Below are 12,173 nucleotides of genomic sequence, written 5' to 3'. Positions count from 1 at the left end.
TGACACCAGTATGTCACTTACTTTAAGCTTTGATCATACAAATCAATCACTATTTTCAAATTAATATTGAATAGTATTTTCAATACAATATAATCCATATTTCATAACAATTATTTAAATATGAGCAATTAAATAATCCTGAAATATTATATACTAAAGAATGCAAAAATAACACTATGCTGCACCGATGATAGGCTCAGTGTCAATCCTTAACTAGTCAAGCCTGAAATTATTCATACCCCTGGCAAATTCTGACTTTGTTACATTTATTCAACCAACAAGTTTTTGTTGTTTGACCAAGAATAACAGACTTTTCACAAAAGAAAAGACAAGAGGCATCATTGTGGAAAAATAATAAGTAAAATCTCAGCTTTCATATACATTTGAACAAAATCTTTGTTAGAATTTGCCAGGGGTATGAATAAATTCAGGCTTGACTGAATATGTATACGTTCATATGTATACATTAATGATATTGCCATTCTTTATATCATTACTAATGTTGCGAAATGTCATTATAACATGATTTTGTAGGGGAACAAATCTGGCATGAAATGTAATAAATTACAAGCAGAGTGAAATAAACTGCTTTATGGTTTTTGGGTATAGTGAAATTATATTTAGGTACAGAAATTGAATAAAAGCCAAACTTAAAACAACACTGCAAAGACTTTACTGTTTATGCAGTTCAAAAAAATTGTTTTCTGCTAAATCTTGTATCCGAATGCCCTTAGCACTTAAAAACATGTGCAAACAATAAACTTTTACTCCATTATAGTTCAGCTCTGCAGTAAACTCCACAAATGTCATGCATTTTGAACTTGGGCTATATAATAATATACAGTCAAAGTCAGAATTATTAGCCCCCTAAATTATTAAACCGCTTGTTTATTTTTTCCCCAATTTCTGTTTAATGTAGAGAAGTTTTTTTCAGCACACTTCTAAACATAACAATTTTAATAACTCATTTCTAATAACTGATTTATTTTATCTTTACCATGACTGTAAATAATATTTTACTAGATATTTTTCAAGACACTTTTTTACAGCTTAAAGTGACATTTAAAGGCTGACATTAACTAGGTTAATTAAGTTAACTAAGCAGGTTAGGGGAATTAGGCAAGTTATTGTATAAAAGTGGTTTGTTCTGTAGATTATGGAGAAAAAAAATATAGCTTAAAGGGGCTAATAAATTTGTCTCTTAAAATGGTTAAAAAAAAATTTCAAAACTCCTTTTATTCTAGCCGAAATAAAACAAATGAGACTTTCTCCAGAAGAAAAAAATATTATCAGACATACTGTGAAAATTTCCGTGCTCTGTTAAACATCATTTGGAAAATATTTTAAAAAAGAAGAAAATAAAATTGAAGGGGGCTAATAATTTTGACTTTAACTGTATATAAAATGCTAAATTATACAATCACAATGCAATGTTGCAGATCCTGCAATGTGACTATTATAAATGCGCACATCCTGTTATCACAATGCTGAAACGATATATTGTGGAGCCCTATTACACAGAATAATAAATAACTACAAATAAATAGTTAATCATTTTGCCTTAAAAGAAATTAAACTAAAAAATGTCCAACCAAGTTTTTGCTTCAACATTTTCCATTATTAAATTTCTCAAAATTCAATTAAGATTCTTTACACTAAATGTATTGTAGCTATTCAGAACTCTTGTAATATTCGAGAACATAAGTATATAAAGCAAATTAGTAAACGGTAAATCCACATATTTAAAAGAACAAAATGAAGGAAGATGGAGACAACAGTAAAGCTGTTGGTACATGTTGCCACAGCTGGGCAAGCTAAAATAGTGTGAGTATCTTCAGCACTTTGTTGCAGTCACTGTAACTGGAGTCAGTGATATGAGAACAGGGCTGCAGTGCTGGCTTTCGTTTCACATCCTTTGTTAGCTTTTCAGAGGCATGGCCTAATCCTAGGTCAGGTCACTGCTACACTGTGTGGCCCTTCCCCCGGCACACACTGGCCCATCCTCAATCAGGACGGTCCTGACAACACCCTCTCATTGCCCTTTGGCCCATGTTTCAGACCAGTGCGCTCATGCAGTCTCAGCAGCTTCAGATGAGAACGCTAATTATTACCGCAAGTGACTCAATGTACTGTAAAAGGCCATTATCAGCCTATAAAATATTTTTTAGGCTAGATATCAAATTATAAATGTACTTCCAGCTAAGCACTTACTGGGACAAAGGTTAGGAAATCAAAACTGCACAAAAAAGGGGGAAAAAAACATGTAGCATAATATGATGTAATATAAGAATAGACTACAATCACACGCTGTCAAAATTCATTTGAAAGTCATTTATCTTCCTAAAATTATGTTTAGGAAATGCAGAAGCCCTGAATATATAAATAAATAAACGCAATATATTTTTCAGATGAAAAAATACAATAAATAAACTAACATGATGATTCATAATGTAGTTATTTCTCTATAAAATATATACAAACGTAATATATATACAAGCCTAATCAATATTTACATTAGTAATAATCAATAATGCAGAACGTTTCAGATGAAAAAACGAAACATGGATTATATTCAAGAAAACACAATAAATTAACATAATGATTCAAATGCAGTTATTTCTCCTTAAAATGGATACAATTATAATATATAGAAACCCAATCAATATTTATATTAATAATAATCAATAATGCAGAACATTTCAGATAAAGAAACAAAACATGGATTATATTACAGAAAAATAAATAAAAAATCAACTAATAATAATTCAAAATGCAGTTATTTCTCCTTAAAATGGATGCAAAAATAATATATACAAGCCTAATCAATATAATAATATACAAAAGCACTATTATTGCACTTACAATGATGCAAAACAAACCAATTTTAACAACCCTAATAATTAAAGAGTGAGCAATCGCAAATGCCAAACAAACCAGTAAGCTATTTCTGCTTTGGCCTTCAGCAAAATAGGCATGCTGTAAGTTTTTCTAGGCCAAGAGGTTGTTCTGCAACACAGAAACCTGATCTAATCAGCCTTCCAATCACTTACAGTCAAATTACATTTTAATAGCATTTTTCCCCAATTGCCACTTCTTGCAGATGTTAAATCAAGAATGTCCCATTTCCCACTCTTGCTGTACAATGGGATCATCCTAAAGGGAAATTCTCATCAGTTCCTGGCACTCCCATTAATTTGAGCAGTGCTAAAGGAATAGTTCACCTAAAAATTAAAATTGTCACTTACTTAATCTCCATTTGTTTTAACCTTTTTATATTTTAATACCAATATGTGTGTGTGTGTGTGTGTGTGTGTGTGTGTGTGTGTGTGTGTGTGTGTGTATATATATATATAAACTTGAAATCTAGCCATTGGCTTTCATAGTATTTGATACCAAGGATGTCAAGGTTTCCAACATTCTTCAAAATATCTTCTTTCGTGTTCAACTGAAAAATAAAAAAAAACTCAAATTGGATCGGAAAAAGTCAAGTAGTAACTAATGGCAGAATTTTCATTTTCTGGTGAAATATCCCTTTAAATTAGAGAAAGAAAGCTTTTAAATACTGAAAACAAGCAAGTAAGAAACCTTAGAATCAAGCAAACACTTTAAAGAGAAAGAAATAAAGCAGCAAACAGCCTCCAGTGAGACCTCGGCACTCCTCATAAAAGCACATTCACGTGAGCATGTCTAACAGCCGGGGCATTTTATTTCCAATGTGCGCATGTAGGATGAGCAAATGGGGTCTGCGTGGCAGGACACTAAACACTTTATGTTTAATTCAGAGGAAAGTCAAGGCTGCAGGACGTTTACACACATCCTCCCCCTCTTGCTCTCCTTCCATCCGTCCCTTCTCTTCTGCCATACCACTCGGGACGAGAGGGGGTTGGATTTTACCATTCACCCTTTGAGTCAAGCTCCTCGCCTGTCACAGTAGATCACAATAAAGGGACAGGTCTCATACTGTCTACAACGGGCCGCTCCTGGCCCACGCTGCAGGCCGACCACAGAGTAAGTCCCATTGCCGTGATGGAACGAGACAGCATCGAGGACAGCCACACATTCACTCAACTCTCATAGCATCCAGTTGCTAAATAAACGGCAACAAATCACTGGTTTAGCTCCTTCCCCCCCTCATAGGACGGTTCCTGTAACCTTGAAACCTCAGCATACACAGTGGGAAAGGATAACACCTGGACGGCAAAGGCCATTTTAACAAGTGGTTTTCCCCCTAAAAAGAGCCTTCAGGGTATAAACGAGGGCTTGTGCCCTTCCTGATTAAGGCAGCGCATGCATTTCTGGAGAAGTCATCAAAACGACCATATAATGTATTGCTTATTAAATGGAAAAGGCTGTAATAACAAAAGTACCACAACAGGAACATTCATGCTCAGCTCTGGATACCCACAAGCTGCTGTAACAACAGGAAAATGCGAAGATAGTTTTTCAAAAATAGAAAATACTTTCCAATTGGGGGTTTCGCTAAAAGAGGGTGCTCAAATGGAATCAATAAAACAAACCCCAAAATCTGGAGGGGAGTGAACCATGTGGAGGCAGTCATTCCTATCTTGAGGCTAAACACCAGGGTCTTCTATTAAAAACAGCTCATAAACCACCAGCAGGCCTGCAACCCCGGGATCTTCTGATGCGCCATATGAAAATCGATCAATCGTACATTCCACAAGGCAGCGCGCTTCAAAGGCGGCGTATCAAGCGAAGATTTGCATTTTTCCCATGATGCCTTAGCAATTCAAAGTTTCACAGGAAGCCTGTTTAACTGCGGAGTAAAGTGTCATGTTTCTTATTAGTCCAAACAATATTATTTCCCTACTAGTAAGGCTATTATTACAATTACTAATATGAGGACGGAAAACATAATAGATTGTTCAGCCTGAACAATAGACAAACAAAAAAAACAGCCATCAGAAAACACAGGTGAATCATTCTCTGATGTTCAGAAAGCCATATAATCTTTAGGTAGATAAATATCCTTAATCTCTGAATATATCAGTCTTTACCTACAAATCGAGTTACACAAATAAAGCTTGTCCAGCTTTCCAGCAACAGATAAACCACATTAACAGAAAGCACTAGCATTTTCCATGATGCTGAAAATCTTAACTGATTCATTAAATTCAGTAATAAGGGCCTAAATTAGATGTGTAACACAGAACGAAAGCATTAATACATACTTGTGATTTTAAATACAAAACTGTCATTAAGTAATATAAAAACATAAGAATAAAGACAATAATGTTCTCTACCAAGTAATATTATTTTATCTTATTGCATTTTCTACTGAAATTCTCATCACCTCAATGTGTCTGACTATGTCTGAATGCATGTGTGTTATGCTGTAATTTAAATCAAGATAATATATGAAAATCTTTGAATAAAAACAAATAATTCTAATAGATTATTTAACATGACAGATCAAATTATTTACTGAATTTTCATGCATAATAATAATAATGAAAAAGAGCAAGAAAATAACATCCTCCACAACAATTTTAAAGGATTCTTAATACACAGAAAAAATTATGAACCGTTTAATTTTGAGTGAAGCTCATGGGCCAGTTATTTCAAGATGGCTGCTAGGTATTAAGATCTCTTTATACAGAGCTCAGCATATATAAGTACACCCCTCAGAAATCAATCTTTGAAATTAATATTTAAATAAGGAAGCTTTACAATATTATATTTGTGTACATTAGATTAGTCAGTACTAAAGTCAAATCTGGAGCTTATCTAACAAAATAAATTACGTTAACAGTCGGATAACTAGTGCACCCAAATTTATGTTATAGAAAAATATGAAATACACGTTTTTAAAAAAAAAAAGAGGAAAAATTAAGAGAAACAAAAAAAATGTAAAGATTCTGTTGAAATTTTGTAGGTTGTAATTTTTTTTTTTTTTTTTTGCAATATTTAGCTTGAATTTAATTGTATTTTCTTTCGATTTCTAAATATTTGGAGACAAAAAGGTTATTTTAATAAATATATCTGTTTAATAAATCTGTTTTGTTTAAATGCACCGAAATACATTGCCTATATTCACTGAGAAATGGATAAAAAAAATATTCATTTTCAAAATATGGTGTTCTCCATTATGCTGAGCAATGTAGATCTCCACTTTAATATGAAATATTCTCCAGTCAGAAAGATTACAAGACTTTGTGAAAACCGCAATTTTAATTTACAAAATGTCTCCAAAGTATTTAAAATGAGTGACCACTGTCAAGTACACACTGCGTTTACAGCATTTGTCGTCTAACGGATTTGTCATAAACACGTTAGGCACTAAAATTGGAAAAAATTGATTTCAGTAAGTATTATGAAACATGTATTTACCAATGTTTAACCAAGTCATTTAATTTTTGCTTTTTATAAACCAAAGGAGATTCATATGTAATGTATAAATGTACTGTTATGCAATTCCTCTTTCAGCGAGTGCTCCGTGTTAAAAGTTAAGACAAGCATATGGGTAAGTTTATATACTTAAAACACTCCTGGACTCATTTCTCAAAGCACTTCTTTAAGCTCAACATCTGCTGGCATTTCCTACTAGACGCCAAAAATCGAAGCCCTTTGGGTGATGATTCATATCATTTCAGCGGTGTTTACAGGTTTGTTTTCAATTGCTGCACTGTAAATATCAAGAGGTGCTCAAAACACATCTGAATCAGTTGATCCTTACAAGCAAATCAAATGAGTAGATAAATGCAATAAGTTCTAAATGGTACAAAATGAGAAAGCCAGCACTCAGATGAAACACACGTTGGCTAGGGAACAAAAGTGAACATAAAACACAAGATTTAATGTTTAAGTGCATTTAAAAAAAAAACAAATAAACACAAAAATGACACAAAATTACTCAAAAGGCAGACTGAAATATTAACTCTACTTTGAACACTGTAGATCTATTATGAGGACTTAGTTTATAAAACAAGTGCAAGCATAGAGCCCTTGTCAAATTGCAGGAAAAAATGGTTGCCATTAAGATGAATTACAGCCCTGTGGAAAAAAATATGTACTTCCTATAGAAATGGTCCTCAACCACATTTCAGTAAAAAGCTTTCCATAACGGTAATGTAAAGCATTAAAGTTGAGGGACAGAATGTTGTCACTTAGAAATCCAAGAATAACAGCCATCTGGTGAGTTGGATTCATGCGTGAAATTTTTGGAACGAGTGTTCAATGTTGTACATGTTTGCTTCCCAAGCTGGTGCAGAAACTCCAAAAGGTACACCCACCCCTTTCCAAAAACAGAGCCGCAGTTACACTTATTTTAGCTTGCTCAAGCATCTACTTTCCTCAAGTGTAAGAGACAAACAATATTACAAACTGAATTACTCAATTACAGGGTTACAACCTCTCAAAAACAACTGCTTTATTCCTTCGTCCTCACAATTGTACAAAGTCTTAGAGTTCAGTAAGTGTAATATCTGCAAAATAGTTCTGAATCAAGCAGGAAAGCACACATAAGGAACAAAATAACAATCGCTTACTTTCCACCTAACATGTACAAGGCCATGTATATTTAGGACTGAAATTGCACACTTTAATATAGCCCACATGAAATTTCAGGCATGAAGTTTGCTTACATGCCCCTCAAGTCTTCACGCTTGTGACTTGGTTTAGATCCAGCAAAGCAGAAGCCTCTCTGCCTCGTAACCTGGTACTAAAATTTGCGTTCAAACGCAGCCTTGCTTTACAACTTAAGCATGCATGTGTACAAAGTGCTTGAAAATATCGTTTAAAAACTTCACTTCCCAACATTGTGCACCTACACGGAACGATGAACAATTTTGTTTTATAGCACACTTAGATGACGCTCTTCCAAAAACCACAAACACAAAAACAACATATTCCATAGAATCTGGTGAGCCGACTGAACAAGAGTCTGAGATCTGTTTTCGCTTTCAAACAGAGGAAATTTGGCTATTGAACAGTTATTATTGGAAAGAATGGAATGTTCAGGCAGTTCCCAGGAAACTGAGTCATTCCATAAACATATGATGCATCCGCTTCTTATTGCAACTACGCATGAAGACCATTTATGAAAAAAGCCATAAAATACAAACAAACATGTCAATAAGAAAGGCAATCTCAAAACCACTTTGGAAGGAGTACATTTTTAAGATAACTGCTCTTGTATCATGTTGTCAGAATCACAATTACTTCACTATGTGGTGTGTTTGTGGCACAAACAATGTTTTAGCACTAACACTGACAGATTTTTAAGAAGAAAAAAACAACAGCACTTATTTGAGCTCATGAGCAAACGCACCACATGCCCTTTGAAGGTCTTGGTTCTATTGATTGTGCACCCAAGAAATGGCAAGATAGAGATATGCATGTATGTGTGTGTGTACACACACACACACACACACACACACAGTGTATTTTTTTGTTATTCTTCAAAGAACTGAATGACTCATCAAAGCTAAAGGCAATACAAATAAAACAATCATCTTTGAATGATAATTATCCAATAAGGGTAAGGTACTGTCAGATGCAGTAACAATTTATTTATTACACTAGCCAAATCTTATCAGTATAAAACATCGAACAACACGGTGTAAAAATGTCATAATCGAGGGTTAGAGTAAGGGCGGCAACTACTAATACAAAGCTCTCTTAGGCAGATAGAAAAAGGAATGGTAAACTGCTGACATCTTAAACACTCCTAAACAAAGTCAAATCTCCTTTTCACAGAGATCTAAAAGCTTTCTCTCCTGAGATCAGCAGTGTTGCATCTGTTGAAGAGGATTAAAAAAAAGTCTGTGACTCTATACATAAAAAAATCTACAAAATATTGTTAATACCATACGATTACTTTAAAAATGACAACATTGAAACATCAGATTTTAATTATTTAACAAACAATTCAAGCATTATTCTGTTTCATGACAAACTGACATAGATTGTTATTTGCTTGAGGTTTGTTTGAAATAATTTGCATTGTATCCAGCCCCAAGACACCAGACAGTTACTCTATATGGCATCATTAACACAGTTCGACAGTTGTTTGTTTAATGAGGACTTACAGTTTAGACTTTTAAACAACTATAACAATAAACATCAGTGACTACTGCATTATATTAACAGCAGCACATTCATTTTAATTATGGCACATGACAGAGACAACCGTTTCACAATAATCACCAGACAGTAACAGAAACTCCAATCTATTAGCTGCAGAAAGACATAACACTTTCTCTAAACTCATTTTTTGCATTCTTGAAGAGAAATAACAACACAATGTTCTCATTAGCTTCCAATTAAACAGTAAAGTAAGGCCCAACGCCTATATGGAGTACAAATTAGTGGATTCTTTTCCTGAAAAGGCTCATTAAGTATGACTTTTTCAACATAGATTGTGCAACACATTAGTCATCTTATAATGACCACAATATAAAGATCTGTGTTTCTTAAATTAAGTAACAAATACAAAATAAATGACTAAACCGCATGACAATAGAACATATCAACACGTTACTGTAAAATCAACTACATGTATTCAGACTGGGTCATAACATTTGCAGATCTAAACGTACATTTAAAGCTGCATCTCTGCAATCATACTTTCCTTTAATACGCAGTCTGGACTTTAAAGAACATTTCTGAGCACAAGGGTCGGAGCTGAGGTGACAGGGAAAGCAATAGTTCACTCGAGAAGAGCAATAATTGTAGTGTTTGCCCCAGTCAGTGGAGGGGGAGTGATGGAAAACAAATGGGGCAATTTCAGTCATGAATCCATGCTGTCGATTTTCAATGGTTCCTAGTTAAAACATTAGGTCTTTTGGCCAAAACACACCTCGTGCTTTACTCCAGCAGCTGAATTATTTAACGTGTGCCAACACGCATTACTTTCCACAGTTTTAGCATTTTCCTTGAGAACTGTTCGCGGGCGAGTGGAGGATTGTACGGTGATCTGGGGTGAAACTACACTGCTTTTAAAAACAACTGCTCGCAGAAATGTTTCACTACAACTACACGAGTATAAGCGTTTGTAGCCGACCTGAAGATGAACGCGAGTTCTGCTTGTAGTGTTTAAGGTGAACCAACATTACACGGATTTTATACACACAACATCATCCTTATATAGTTAAATAAACGACGCATTACATCATTATTAACCCTATTAAACATGATCATTTCCTTTCCCATGTTTACCCAAAGCCATATCCAGCGATATGAAATAGCGAGCACTGGAGAGAAAAGTCTGAAAGAAAAGGAAAGCGCTTTGCTTTTTGTGTGTTTCTCACTTCTTTAAAAGCGCATTTTAAAGGGAGGAAATTAAAACTGCACTTACTGTGGTGAGAATGTAGGTTCATCGCCGATGAAAGATATTTTCCAGTGTGTAGAGCCGCCGGGTGCCCCGCGCCCAGATGGCCGGGAGACGGTGGTATTCTGCCGGCTGCAGCGGCCGCGCCGAGTCGGTGTGACTCCATGGGCAGCCCCGAGAGAATGGGCGGCGGTACGTGAACAGATCTGGGGGGTCCGAAGTCTCGGCCATCCATCATCCACAATGACCCAACTTGATCAAAAAAACAGTCCGATCGGGTAAATCCGAATGAGCCAGTCTTAAAGGCTATAATGTCCCTAGATTCCTAGGCAAATCAGTGTCCTTATCCGGCATCCTGCCGACCTACAAAAACAAAACAGAAGAATAAAATAGTCTTGGAGGATGCGGATCACTACTAAAATAAATCCAAATTTACACGGAGATGAGGACAAGCAGTGCTGTCACATAATGACGCAGTTTTAATCTCAACTAGATCACTGGAAAAAGAGAGTAATCTCCTCAAGTGCGAGTGGTGAGGATGCAAACAGACATCAAAACGTTTAATATCACTCGCGAAAAGTCCGTTTTAGGATAAACACACGGTAATGCCTCTCCTAATCTGCTTGCAGGCAGTAAATTGGGCGAAAATCCAGCCTTTCGGTGGAGACTTGGCCGATCATTGGCGTAATAAGTGCCGTATAGGTTCATTCAAACGGATTACAGACATATTTATAATTGTGCGGGCACATATTTACACAACAACCTTTCAAGAATGTGTTTAAACACGAGGAAATCGTAAAAAAACACAAATATATTTAAAAAACGGACGCGGGTAACAACCACCACGGGCGAATGTCGGATGTCGAATTTGGAGATGTAAACCGGTTAAGGATTGTAGGACAGTTTTCTTAACATTTTTCTACCCTCGTATGCTATTAGCGGACTGTGTTATTGACCTCTGCAGGAGCGGTTCAATGAAAACAAGCCCGGTTTATACACTGCAATCGGGCTCTTAATGCGTGCGAACACACGTATATTTTACATCTAAAAAACTTACATTAATACGGTACTTTGGCAAAAAAGGTATTATGTAGATTTGCATGGAGATATGAGCAGTTTGGATCATGTTATGGCCCGCTGAACAGTTCTTATCGTCATATAGTGCGTTATTACATTTAAATAGATGGTTAATGATACTATACTAAGTTATCATTTAAGCATAAATCGCAGGCGACTGCACTTCTTCCTTTCATACGAAGTTAACGCCTTACTTTACAAAGTTATTATTACAGTTATTTGAATTATGGCTGTTTCTAATGACCTTTTCACATGGCCAATTTTAACGTTACTAGCTTGAATGCTACTGCAAATGTCAAGATTAAGTAACTGAGAGCAGGAATGAAATAAATAATGACGAATCAAAGTTGAGATAGGCGCGCGTTATACAGCCATGCTTCACGATGGCAACACCAACCCGAGCGACAGCCACGTTTCAAACTTTCCCGTTTCCATTTCCAGCAACGAAACTTTTCCGCCCAAACGTTAATCGTCCGAACGCCGTGTTTACGTTCTAGGTTGCAGATGAAGCAGGGCTAAAGCTCGTTAGTCAGACTATCCCCCGCGTTTACTTCGCGAAAACGCACTCTTTTTCAAAGTGTTTCCGATTTTGCTTCATAAACATCATGTTACTGTGTAACGGATCATGTGCGGAGTGATAGCTGGCGACGGCTTACTTGAAATGGCGACTCAGTTTATAAAATCCAGTTTCTTCGCAAAATCCGTGAGACGTGTGGTGGAAAATTTCTTAGACTCCATTTACAAACCATCCGTAGTTACGCAGAGCGAAAGCACATACAGGGGGAAGGCCCTGTGTTCAAACCACTGT

At 35.7% G+C, this 12,173-nt stretch overlaps 1 protein-coding gene across 8 annotated transcripts in view; it reads right to left on the bottom strand.

Moving 5' to 3' along the window:
- The window catches only part of tnrc18 (trinucleotide repeat containing 18), an 83,268-nt gene extending 71,095 nt beyond the window's left edge, over window positions 1–12,173 (bottom strand). For all 8 annotated transcript variants that reach the window (XM_087244875.1, XM_087244878.1, XM_087244879.1 and 5 more), the window contains exons 1-2: window positions 12,022–12,173; window positions 10,316–10,651 (exon numbers count right to left, since the gene is read on the bottom strand). In XM_087244875.1, the coding sequence (XP_087101001.1) occupies window positions 10,316–10,526 (211 nt within the window). In that variant the 5' untranslated portion in view covers window positions 10,527–10,651; window positions 12,022–12,173. The remainder of the gene's footprint in view (window positions 1–10,315; window positions 10,652–12,021) is intronic.

The sequence above is a fragment of the Danio rerio genome, chromosome 3, assembly GCF_052040795.2.
Source record: "Danio rerio strain M-AB ecotype USA chromosome 3, GRCz13ab, whole genome shotgun sequence".
Lineage (NCBI taxonomy): Eukaryota > Metazoa > Chordata > Actinopteri > Cypriniformes > Danionidae > Danio > Danio rerio.
The sequence above is the reverse complement of the archived record's forward strand: the minus strand, read 5'-3'. Positions and strand labels throughout refer to the sequence as shown.